The sequence below is a fragment of the Alligator sinensis genome, unplaced genomic scaffold (genome assembly GCF_000455745.1).
Source record: "Alligator sinensis unplaced genomic scaffold, ASM45574v1 scaffold8_1, whole genome shotgun sequence".
Classification (NCBI taxonomy): Eukaryota; Metazoa; Chordata; order Crocodylia; family Alligatoridae; genus Alligator; species Alligator sinensis.
Window position 1 is genome coordinate 860584 of NW_005842568.1, and position 11251 is coordinate 871834.

The 11251-nt window shown below is 64.8% G+C and overlaps 1 protein-coding gene across 3 annotated transcripts in view; it reads left to right on the forward strand.

Annotated features, from left to right (window-relative positions):
* The first annotated feature begins 1527 nt into the window (after positions 1–1527).
* Positions 1528–11251, forward strand: part of DNMT3A (DNA methyltransferase 3 alpha) — a 61977-nt gene continuing 52253 nt past the window's right edge. Inside the window, exon 1 of one of the 3 annotated variants that reach the window (XM_025214114.1) lies at positions 1528–1566. In XM_025214114.1, coding sequence (XP_025069899.1) covers positions 1537–1566 — 30 coding nt within the window. In that variant the 5' untranslated portion in view covers positions 1528–1536. Of the gene's footprint in view, positions 1567–6111; positions 6181–10387; positions 10529–11251 lie in introns of those variants that run through there. The other 2 variants (XM_006032369.3, XM_025214116.1) reach the window with 2 other exon arrangements.

Below are 11251 nucleotides of genomic sequence, written 5' to 3' on the forward strand. Positions count from 1 at the left end.
ATGATTTGGGGGGACGTGGGGGTAGCGATGGGGTATGAGCTGGGGGGACATGGGGGCAGCAACGGGGTATGAGCTGGGGAGGTGCAGGGGCACTGGGGGGGTATGATTTGGGGAGACGTGAGGGCAGCGATGGGGTATGAGCTGGGGGGACGTGGGGGCAGTGCTGGGGTATGAATTGGGGAGATGGGGGGCAGCAATGAGGGGTGCGTGCTGGGGAGACCCTGCCCCAGCCCACTGCCTTCTCCCTAGCTCCCCGCCCCTCTGCTCCTTGTGGGGGGCCGTCCCGGCCCCCGTGCTTGGATGCCCTCCAGGTTTCCAGCCTCTGGACTCCCGACCAGCCGGCCCCGTTGCTCCTGGCACCGGTGGCGTCCTTTACCCCAGCAAGCGCTCCTCCCTGCCTCTGCCTCTGGTCCGCCAGCCAGGCACTCGCAGACGCTGCTCTCCGGCCCCGCCGTGCCCTGCGCTGGGTCATCGTGGCCGCCCGGGTTCATCTTCCGTGGGTTTGGGCTCCTGGCCCCGCGCCATGTCCCAGACGAGGTGTCATCGGGGCCACGTGCAGGAGCAGCCGTGCGTCTCCGTCTCTGCTGGCAACACTCCTCCCCCCGACGCATCTCTTTCCCCAGCGGCATCGCATCAGAGATCAGCCCGTGCCGCCGAGGCTACCGCGCCTGCATCCCTTCTGGCTGCCGCGCTCCCAGCTCAGCATCCGTCCTCCTCCTGCGTTCCTGCACGCTCGGCCTTGCCCCCTGGATTCTTCTCCCGCTTCCCCGGATTTGGTCCTAGAAGCCATATGGGGGGATATTCCGATCCTCTTCTGCCTGTCGATGCCTCCGGCTGCATTTTTCAGCCCACACCTGCCTCCAGGGCCCAGGTCGTTGATGGAAGCGCGGAAGAAGATTGCTCCCAGGTGCATCCTTTTGGGAGCTCTGTCAGCAGGGTCTCTCTGTGTGATACTTCGACACCACGTGGCCTCTGCTGCCCAGGGACTCCCGTCCTGGCTCAGAGCATCCCAGAGGACAGCGTGGCAAAGGCCCGGCCGATGTCCAGGTTGATTGAGCTGCGTTTCCTGTCTCCAGAAAACACGGTCAGAAGAGAAGACCCGTGCAGGGGGCGTTGGGGCAGGAAGGAAGGTGCAAATGTTGTAGAATCACAGACAAGGAGGGGTGAAGGGACCTCGAGAGGTCACATCCAGTCCAACCCCCTGCTCCAAGCAGGACCAGCCCCAACTAGATCATCCCAGCCAAGGCTTCATCCACCCGGGTCTTCAACACCTCCAAGGATGGAGAGTCCACCATGTCCCTGGGTAACCTGTTCCAGTGCTTCACCGCCCTCCTCATGAGTGAGTTTTTCCTGATATCCAACCTCAGCTTCCCTTGCTGCAACCTGAGCCCATTGCTCCGTGTTGCCCTCCACTGCACTCTCTACAACTTGTCCACGTCCTTTCTACAGTGGGGCCCACAGCTGGACACAGGACTCCAGATGTGGCCTCCCCAGTGCTGAACAGAGGGGAAGAATCACCTCCCTCGATCTGTGGCAATGCTCCTACCGATGCAGCCCCGAATGCCGGTAGCCTTCTGGGAGGGGTGCGGGGGGCAGAGCCAGGTGCAGGCGGGGCACTAGGACAAGGCACGAGAGCGGCCGCAGCGATGAGAGGGGAAGGTGCTGGGGTGCCCGTGCCTGGTGTGTGGGCTAGGGAGTGCCCAGTGAGGGGCCCAGCCGTGGCTAGAGTAGGTGTGTGCCCGCGAGGGCTCAGGGCAGAGAAACTTGGGAGAGTTGAGGAAAGGGCCCGGGCACGGGAGCTGGGAGAGGGATCGGACACTGCAGGGAGCAGGGATATTTGGTGCCTGAGGTCAGGAAGAGAGGCCCAGCAGGTGGGTGCTGGGGGCACAGGGGTGCATGCTGCACAGCCGTGCATACACATGCATGTGCAAACACATGCGCACCATGGGCAAGAAGAAGGAAGGCTGCATGGAAAGGGGACCCACAGCTGAGCAGTGCTTTCCTTTGCTGTGGGGGGCATGGTGGGGGGGGCAGCAGCCTGCGGGGTGCGAAGACAGGGATGCTGTGCAGCGAGGCAGGTAGAGCAGGCCCCCGCGGCAGGAGGGGCTGTGGGCGCAGGGTGGCATGGTGGCGCGGGTAGCAGGCGTCTCTGGGCCTCGGAGGGGACAAGCCGTCCGTGTACAGCAGTGCCCTGGGTCCCTCTCGCTTGCCAGGATGGTGCCGGCGGGATCATGAAGGACCTGGAAACTCCCCTGGGTGAGGGCATCCCTGCCGGGCCTGTGGAGCTCACCACGCCACTGAGCGCCTGTTGCTAGCTGGCTCGGGTGCCCTGAGCCTGGATCCCGGGGATCACCTGGGACCCCTTCTCCCTTGCCCCTCGCATCCAGCCAGCGCCCAAGTCCTGCCGCTCCCAGGGCTGCCAGAGCTTGTCCTTCTCTTCTGGCCCCTGCGGCTTCCCCCACCCTGGCCCGGGGGTCATGTGTCCACATGGAAACAGTCACCCCCACGCACTGCCTTCCCCTCCTTCCAGAGCACCCTGGAGCAGGGGCGGTGCCCTGATGCTGACTTGTAGCTCTTAAGCACTTTGAAGCCTTCAGGAGCAGTGCATGTGCATCCAGGACTACTAAAAGAATTGGCCGAGGCACCCTCGGAGCCATTGCTGCTGTCTAGTAGCACATCTGGAACGCTAGGGGTGGCCTTGCAGGCTAGACAGAGATGGATGTTGCACCATTATTTTCAGAGAGTAAATGAGACGACGTTGGAAACTAGAGCCTGGTTAGCCGGGTGTTGAGGCCGGACAAAGTCAAGGGAGGGCCGGGACAAGATGCCATCAGAAGGGAATTCAAGGAAGGCAGCGTAATTAATACCTGTTGATATGCTCTTACAGAGACGCGCATTTGCTGAGCAAGCTCGATAGGTTTTTTGATGAGATTACCCATTTGATGGAGAAAGAAACCAGCGTTGGCATGACGTACGGTGCCTTCGAGGAGAGCTTCGCCCCAGTGCCTCCTGGTATTCTGCGTAGAGCACATGGTTTGGGTTGGACCAGCATCACTGGTGTAAAATGGTTTGAAAACTTGCTCTCCGATCGATTGCAACGGAGTTGGTGGTCCCGGCCGGGGCGCCATGTGGGGGACCCCCAGGGATCACTTCTTGGCCCAGCATGGGTCCGTCGCTGCAGCCACCGCCTGGGACTCAGCTAGACCCGCAGCTGGTAAAGCTTATGCGCCGCAAAAATGGGTGAGTGCCCAGCAGTCGTGGGAGCACGGCCCACCCCTGCTCACCCTCCTAGGAATGGTCTCCGTGCAGGAGAGCGCGCTGAGCCTGCTGGGTCACCCCGCCACGCTGTCGGGAAGGGGGCGTGGGGCCTGTATACACGGGCCAGGCTGGTTCACCAACCTGGAGACCGGGGCCAAGACCGGGTCGAGAGGCCAGGAGCAGCCAGAGCTGTGCCTTGTGCGTTGTGCATATCTTCCTGCTCCACATGTCAGGGGTTTCTAATCCTCCCCCCAAGGTGCTGGTGCTGCAGCCCAGGCTGGGGATGGGGCCGGGCTGGGCCAATGCTCCTGCTGGCACCAACCCCGCAGGGTCCCGGCTGGAGGGTCTTGCCCCTGCGCTCAGGCTCAACCCCGCGCTGCACTGGGGCAGGAAGGGATTTCCCCCCTGCTCAGACTGGTGCAAACTGTGGGGTTTTGCCTTCCTCTGCAGCAGGGACATGGCCTCGGCCTGGGCTCTCTGCAGCACCCATGACCTCCCTTTGCAGCAGCAGGACGTTGGCGGCTGCAGCCCCCCCGTCCGCCGGGCGCAGGTGCAGGGACAATGCCGGGGGCTGTGTCAGGGGTGACGGCGTTGTTTTACAAAGAGTTTAGATGATGGATCTGTCTGGGCTGGTTTGGACAGGGCTGATCCTGCCTCAGGCAGGGGATGAGACCTCTGGAGCTCCCTGCCAGCCCCGCGGCTCTGGGACTCCGTGATCCTCACGGCGAGGACGGGCTCAGCGCTGGAGCAGGTGCCAGAGAGGAGGTGGAAACTCTGTCATCGAGTCGTTTAAGGGCAGGTTGGACGAGACGGTGCAGACCAGGTTGGACCTGCCTCGAGCAGGGGGTGGCCTTGATGGACACCCGAGGCCACGTCCTGCCCCGTGTTTCTACGGTGCTTTCATCTGATCTACCTGGAGTGCCTGCTCATGGGCGAAACATGGACGGTTGTGGGGGCCTCCTGTGACTAGTTTCGTTCCCGTGTGTAGGACTTGGGCCGTGAGGGCTAGCAATGACTCTCTCGGGAGAGAATGGCTGCCAGGCCCAGGCCGTGCCCCCACTGCAGAGGAAGGCAAAACCCCCCAGTGCGGACCAGTTTGAGCAGGGGGGAAATCCCTTCCTGCCCCAGTGCAGAGCTGCGGGGAAGGGGGCAACCAACAGAGCCCAGGAGCCTGGGACACCCCACAGCAGAGCACGAGCATCGCTGCACCTGGATCATCCCTGCCCAGCGCCCGCCCACCCTCCTTGGCACCTCCAGGGACGGGGGGTCCCCCCTTCGTGGCGTGTCTCCCACGGCCGCCCGGCTCTGCCAGGGAAGACGTGTTTCCTGATCTCCGGTCTGAACCGACTCTGGCTGCAACTTTGTGAAGTCAAGTGAAGAAGAGGGCTCCAGAGACGCACCACTCGTGTGGACCTGAGCAGACTGGAGGATTCGGGGTCTGCGAGGGCTGCTGCGGGAACGTGGCTTCTCCTGCGCGCGGGCACCCTTCCTGCGCGGCAGTCTTGTTCCACGTGCAGCGCGTAGGAAGCACGTGAGTGTAGGTGTTTTTGGGGTGCGGAGAGCTGCGATGGAGCCGTGCGGGGTCAGACTGGATGTGACCCCGCAGCTTCCTGCCAGGCCCGCGGCTCTGGGATTTCTATGAGCCGAGCGGAGCGGAGCGGTGGCAGTGACAGAGGCATCGCCAGCGCTGGGAGCTCCCCCCGTGCTGGAGTCCTCATTGATTGCAACCTCCCCGGCGGTGCAGCGTGGTGGGAGTAGCGACCCAGAGCAATGGGCCGAAGAGCTCAAGGGGAAGGGGAGAGTGGACGGGGGTCGTAGCCACGGGGAACTGTTTGCTTTGCAGTGCGGCAGGAGGGTAGAGGCTGGACGCGTCCATGGCTGCGGTCCTCATGGAGAGATCCCCTCCAGGCGATGTGCTTCTGGATGGAGCCCCAGCTCCCGGCTGCAGCCGTGGCATGGGAGCAAAGCGCCAGCCTGCCTGTCCCCAGCGCCGCCCGGGAATTGCCGCCTGTCGGATGGGGCGCGACCCCGGTGCCCGATTCCCCTGGGCCCCACGGCAGGGCTGGGCATGCCGGTACCTGCGGATGTGGCGGTGGAGCTGGGGGGGCTGCTCCTGCTTCTTTGGACCAACTTGAACTTGGCGGGTCCAAGCCCCCGCTGAGCAGCGGGGCAGAGCCGGGCCGGCCCAGGAAAAGATGGCGTGGGAGACTCACTGGAGGGTCCCGTCCCCACTGCCCAGAGCGGCTGCAGGGAGTGGGGGGCGCTGAGTGTTAGCCAAAACCCCGGTGCACCGAAATGCACCACCGTTTGCTGCTGGGTGCAGTGGCCTGGGGGGGTGAGAGGGGTCCTGGGGAGGGGACCAGAGCCTGGGGGCCGTCCGCAGTGTCGGCACACCCCTCGTCCCCTCTCCTGTCCCAGACACGGGGCTGGGAGGCTCTGGCCAGTTCCTGACGCCTCTCAGTCTGACAGTGGCAGAGCCGGGGGCCGCGGCCTCGTCCTTTACCTCGTCATTTAACCCCATTGCTGAGCGCCGGAGCCAGGGCAGGGTGAAAGCGGGAGCAGGGGGCTAGGCGAGATGGCAGCCAGGCCCCGAGGCAGCCGCAGGCGGGGAGACGTGCCGCCACAGGTTGTCTGGGCGCGCTCGCCAGCCCTTTGCCCTGCACAGACCCCGCGAGGCAGAGCACGGGCTGTACTCGGGGCCGCGGGAGCCCAGCTCGCGGCACGCTTCGGGGCCTGCCAGAGCTCGCACGGCTCCCGGGGAGACGAGCCGGGGGTGTCGAGCAGCCGCACGCGGCGCAGCGGGAGCACTGCCTTCCCCTCGCAGCTGGAGAGACCCGGGGCGGGTTCGGCGGGGGGCGATCGGAGAACATGGCCGGCCTGCGAGGCTGCAGCAGCTGCGTGTGCTTTGCGCGGAGCAGGGAGGTAACTCGATCGCGGTCTGCAGGCCCCTGCCAGGAAGAGGTTTCTGGGAGAGGCTGCGAGCAGCGGTGTGAGACCCGGTGCCCGGGCGCTGTGTCCCGGCCGTCGGGGACAGGGATCAGTGCAGCTGGGTGCGGGGTCCGGGGCAGCACGACCGGGCCAGGACCTGGGTGTCCAGCTAAGAGAGCCGGGGGCGACGAGGGGCCAGCTGTGCCCTGGTGCAGGAGGTGGGGGAAGCCTGGGGTGCCCCGACCCTGGGCAAGAGGAGCAACAGGCCCCTCTTCTGTCTCCAGCCCCTGGCCGAGGCCGAGAGCAGCTCGCGGGGGAGATGCCCCACGACCCTGGCGGTGCCGCGGGCAGTTCAGCCGCAAGCCCCACGGGGAAGGGGAGGGGGCGGACGCCGAAGGCCCTGCCTGTTGGCGGGAGCAGGTGCATCTGTCCCGGCGACCTGCCGGCGGAGCAGAACGGGCGACGCTCCACTCCAGAAGCAGCCGCATTCCAGGGGAAGCAGGAGCCAGGCCGAGCCGGAGCCTGCGTCACGCGGCCGCTCTCCGCCCACCGAGGTAGTTTCCCCGTGGGCTGTTGCTTGGCAGCCGAAGGAGCCCGGGCTCCAGGGACGCTCCAGGCAGCCAGGCCGCTCATTAAACCCGAGCGGGAGGAGGGGAGGCTGATTTATGGGGGCATGAGTCAGCGCCGAGCAGCTGGAGGCAGCGGGGAGGCCGCGATGCATCCTCTGCAGCCGCGCTTGGCTCGGCTCTTGCTCCCCCTGGCCCCCGCGGAGCCCTGCCTGGGGTTGGGGGGCACGCCAGCGCACCCCGGGTGCAGGGAGGCAGCGGCTGGACCGTGCTTCTGCCCCCAGAGCCCTTCTCCGGTGCACGGCTGGGGGAGCTGGATCCTGAGAGAGCAGCACCCAGCCAGGCCCCTGCGCGCCTCCGGCTGCAGCAGGGCACGGTCTGCAGAGACCTGCCCCCCGTGCCGTCCGGCAGGGGTGGGTTTGGCACCTGGGGCTCGCGGCTGTGCACGCCGTGATGGCTCGAACCCAGCACCATCCACGGACAGGAGGCGTCCGTGCCTCGCTGGGGGTGGGGCTGTGCTGCGGGTGCTGCCTTGACCTGCCTGTGCTTAGGAGGGTGCCCAGAGCCCTCCAGGCTGAGCCCAGCCCGGGTTACTAGCGGCCCCCTTCACGGTGCAGTCCGCTCCCCCACTGCTGCTGGCACGCGGCCCCAGGCCCTGCCCTCTCCTCCGCCGTCCCCGTCGTCCTGTCCACACGGCCACTGGCCGCACGGGAGCGCAGTGCTGGCTTGTTCTCGTGTTCCCATTGCGGGTGGCGAGCTCGGGCAGCTGAGTGACTTGCCCCGGGTCATGCAGGCAAAGCAGTGGCAGAGTGGAGACTTGAGGCCAGGGTGCTAAGCCCCGGGTGAGTGTCCTAACGGCTGGGCCATGCTTCCCCACATGCAGGAGTCTCCTCCGCCGGGACTGTGCCGCGCTGCAAGGGCTTGCATGGTTGTTCCGGTTCCTCTGGGCTCTGCGCAGGCTCGGGTCCGGCGCCGATGCCGGGTGCTGTCCGCGGGAGGAGTAGGTTCGCAGCAGTGGCGATGCCCCGGGGCAGGATGCCTGCGGTGGGGGCAGCAATGAAGCTGCATTGCTCTAGCTTGGGCGGGCGCCTTCTCAGCTCACGGTGTGAGTAAGGGGTCCCGTGCCCCTCTCCTTTGGTTCCCCTCCCTGCCCCAGCCGTGCGCACCAGCCGGGGCATGGGTCATGGCTGACACCGTGGCCCCGCACCCCGTATATCTGCATGTGCCGGCTCTTGGCTGCTCCAGGCCTTCCGACAGCTGACACGCATGCATCAGCCATGAGCTGCCTTCATCCTGGATCCTGACCCGCAGCCCTGCCCTGGCGGTGTCCAGCCGCCTGTGTCCTGCTCTGATGTCTCCCCACCGTGTCGGCACGTCCCCGGGGATGGAGCTGTAGGGAGCGTGGGCTGCTCTGGACGTGGACCGGGCTGGCAGCTGACCCATGCTGCTGGGCCTCAACCCCAAAGGGCCGTGGCTGGAGGGCCTGGCCCCTGTGCTCAGGCGTGGTGGGGTGTCGGAGAGGAGGGTGTCGGAGAGAGGATTTATTGTAGGCTGTCTAATTTGGAAGAGGAGGTGGATGAGGCACTCTTCAAGCTGGGATCGCTCATCTGTCCAAAAGCAGTGGGATGGCTCTGATGGGAGGCTGCCATTTTCCTGGAAGAGCAAAGCAGCCAGACATCGAATGTCAAGCCGGTTCCTGACTTGGGCGGAGGACACCTTTGTGTTCCAGAAAGTGGAGGCTACACCTCTGCCTGGATCTTGTCCCGAGCAACAGGGAAGGACTGGTGGGGGATGCGAAGGTGACGGGTAATTGGGGAGGACGTGACTGTGATGCACTTGATTTCCCAGCCCTGAGACAGGGAAAGCAGGAGGTCAGCGAAAACAGGTGGATTTCCTTTGACTCGAGGAGCTAGCAGGCATGGTGTCGCGGGAGGATAAAAGCGCCCAGGAGGGCTGGGAGCGTCTGGAGGGCCAGGTGCTGGGAGTCAAACGCTGTCCCGACACGACGGAGGCGCAAGAAGAACGGCAGGAGACCCACGTGGCTGCACAGACAGCGTCGGAAATGCCTCAAATGCAAAAAGAAAGCAGACGGGCAATGCAAGAACAGGCAGGAAATAGCCAGAACCCGCAGGGCCAAAACCGGGGCGGGAAAGATAAGAGCGAGCTGCGCCTGGCGGGGGAGGTTCAGGATGGCGAGAAGAGGTTTGTTGACCAAGGAAGCCGCGGGTCCGCTGTTACCGAGCCGGGGGCAGCTCCTAGCAGAAGATATGAAGAAGGCAGAGCTGCTCAACAGCGACTTTGCCTCGGTCTTCACAAAAACATTAAGCTGCCAGACACTTAATAGGGATTATCTGGATCAGGAAGGGGGCAAGCCGAGGGAGGAGATAACCAAAGAGACCGTCAGAGAGCTGTGGATGGGCCTGGATGAATTCAAGTCAGCAGGGCTGGACGAACTTCGTCCCAGGGTCCTGAAGGGACCGGCGGAGGAGATCTCAGAGCCCTTGGCAATGACCTTCATGCAGCCGTGGGAGACGGGCCAGGTCCCGGAGGACCGGAGAAGGGCCGGCGCGGTGCCCCTCTCGAGGAAAAGCAATGAGAAGGACCCAGGGAGCTACAAACCGGGCGGCCTCACCTGCCTACCTGGGGAGTCACGGAAGCATGTCCTAAGGAAGGCCACGTGCAAGTCTCTGGAGGAGGAAGGGCTGATCACAAGCAACGAACAAATCGCGTCAAACAACCCTGATCTACTTCTTTGTCAGAGTAACGACGTGGGCGGACGAAGGGGAAGCTGCAGATCTGGTGTCCAAGGCTTGTGGCAAGGTCCTGCATGACCCCGCTAGATGAAACTACTCCAGGGTGGGCGGACAACTGGCTCAGCAGCCGCAAGCAAAGAGCAAGCGTCCGTGGGCCCGTGACAGGACGGCAGGTTTGGAGCGGGGTCCCGCCGGGGCCTGTCCTGGGGCAGCGTGGTATTAGTGACTTGGGTGCTGGCACAGGAAGCTTCTTGTGCCAGTTTGCAGATGACGTGAAAGCGGGAAGGGTCGTGAACACGCTGGAGGAGGCGAGCGCGACTCGGAAGGGTCTCGATATGCTGGCAAGCCGGGCTGGAGCAACAGGTTGAAGTTCAGTGTCAGCAAATGAAGGTGCTGCAGCTCGGGAGGAATAATTAAAAGCACAGATACAAAATGGGGGACGGAGGCTGAGCGGTAGCTGTAGCTGTGTGGAGGTGGACTGGGGCGTCCTGGGAGATCACAGACTCGCTAGGAGTCTGCCGTGTGAAGCAGCCGCACAACAGACCGGCGCGGTTTGGGCTGCATCGGGTGCCAGACACGGGAGGTGACGGTGCCTCCTGCGCGGCACGGCCAGGCCTCACCTGGATCCTGGGGGCAGTTTGGGGCTCCACGTTTCCAAAGGGTGTGGGGAAGCCAGAGAGGGGCCAGAGGCAGCAACAGAGAGGATCCAGGGCTTGGCCAGTCCTACGAGGGGATGCTCAGAGGGGCCACGACAGCAGCCTGCAAATCCCCGAAGGGCTGCCAGAGAGAAGGGGGAAAGCCCCTGCTGGTTTTCCCGTGCTGCGGAGAGGAGGGCGCGGAGCAACGGCTGGAAGTGGCAGCAGCGGAGGTTTAGATCGGAGATCCGGAAACACTTCTTCCCCGTCGGAGCAGGGACGCCGAGGGAAGGTGCGGACGCTCCGGTGATGGGCTGACTCCTCTGCTTTACGGCTGCGGGGAGAGCACAAGAAGGAGCGGAATTAAGTTGCGAGGCACGAAATGGAGGTTGGAGATTAGGACGAACTTTCCCCTCCCCACCCTTTCCTGCTCCACGTGTCAGGGGTTGTAATCCTCCCCCAGAGGCGCTGGATGGGACCGGGCTGGGCCAGTGCTCCTGCTGGCACCCACCCCGCAGGGTCCTGGCTGGAGGGTCTTGCCCCCGCGCCCAGGCTCAGCCCCACGCTGCACTGGGGCAGGAAGGGATTTCCCCCCTGCTCAGACTGGTGCGCACTGGGGGGTTTGCCTTCCTCTGCAGCGGGGGCACGGCCCCCACAAGCTCTTTGGCATCTATTGGCATGGTTTCATAGAAACAGGACGTTGGCCGCCGCAGTCCCCTGCTTTCCCGGGGGCAGGGTCGGGTGCGATGTCGGCGCTGTGTCAGGGGTGACGGTAGTTTTCCTAGGCGGTTGCACGTGGGTTTGTCCGTGCTGGTTTGCACAGGGCGGATCCTGCCTCAGGCAGGGCTTGGTGTAGACGTGCCCTGTGCAGCTCCCTGCCGCTGTGACCTTGACGGGATGCTGTGTCCACGACCTGCCCCTTTGCCCGCCGGGATCCCCACATCCTTGCTTCCGTGGGCCAGGCCAGCAGCGAGTGCCCCCCAGCTCGGCCGGGGCTCGGGTGGGATCCCCCCGGGGGGCCGACGCGCCGCGGGGGTGCAGGACGGGGCCCTGGGCCAGCGTGGCCCGTGCACGCTCCTCCGGAAAGCCTGGCGGCCGGGGAGGCAGATGC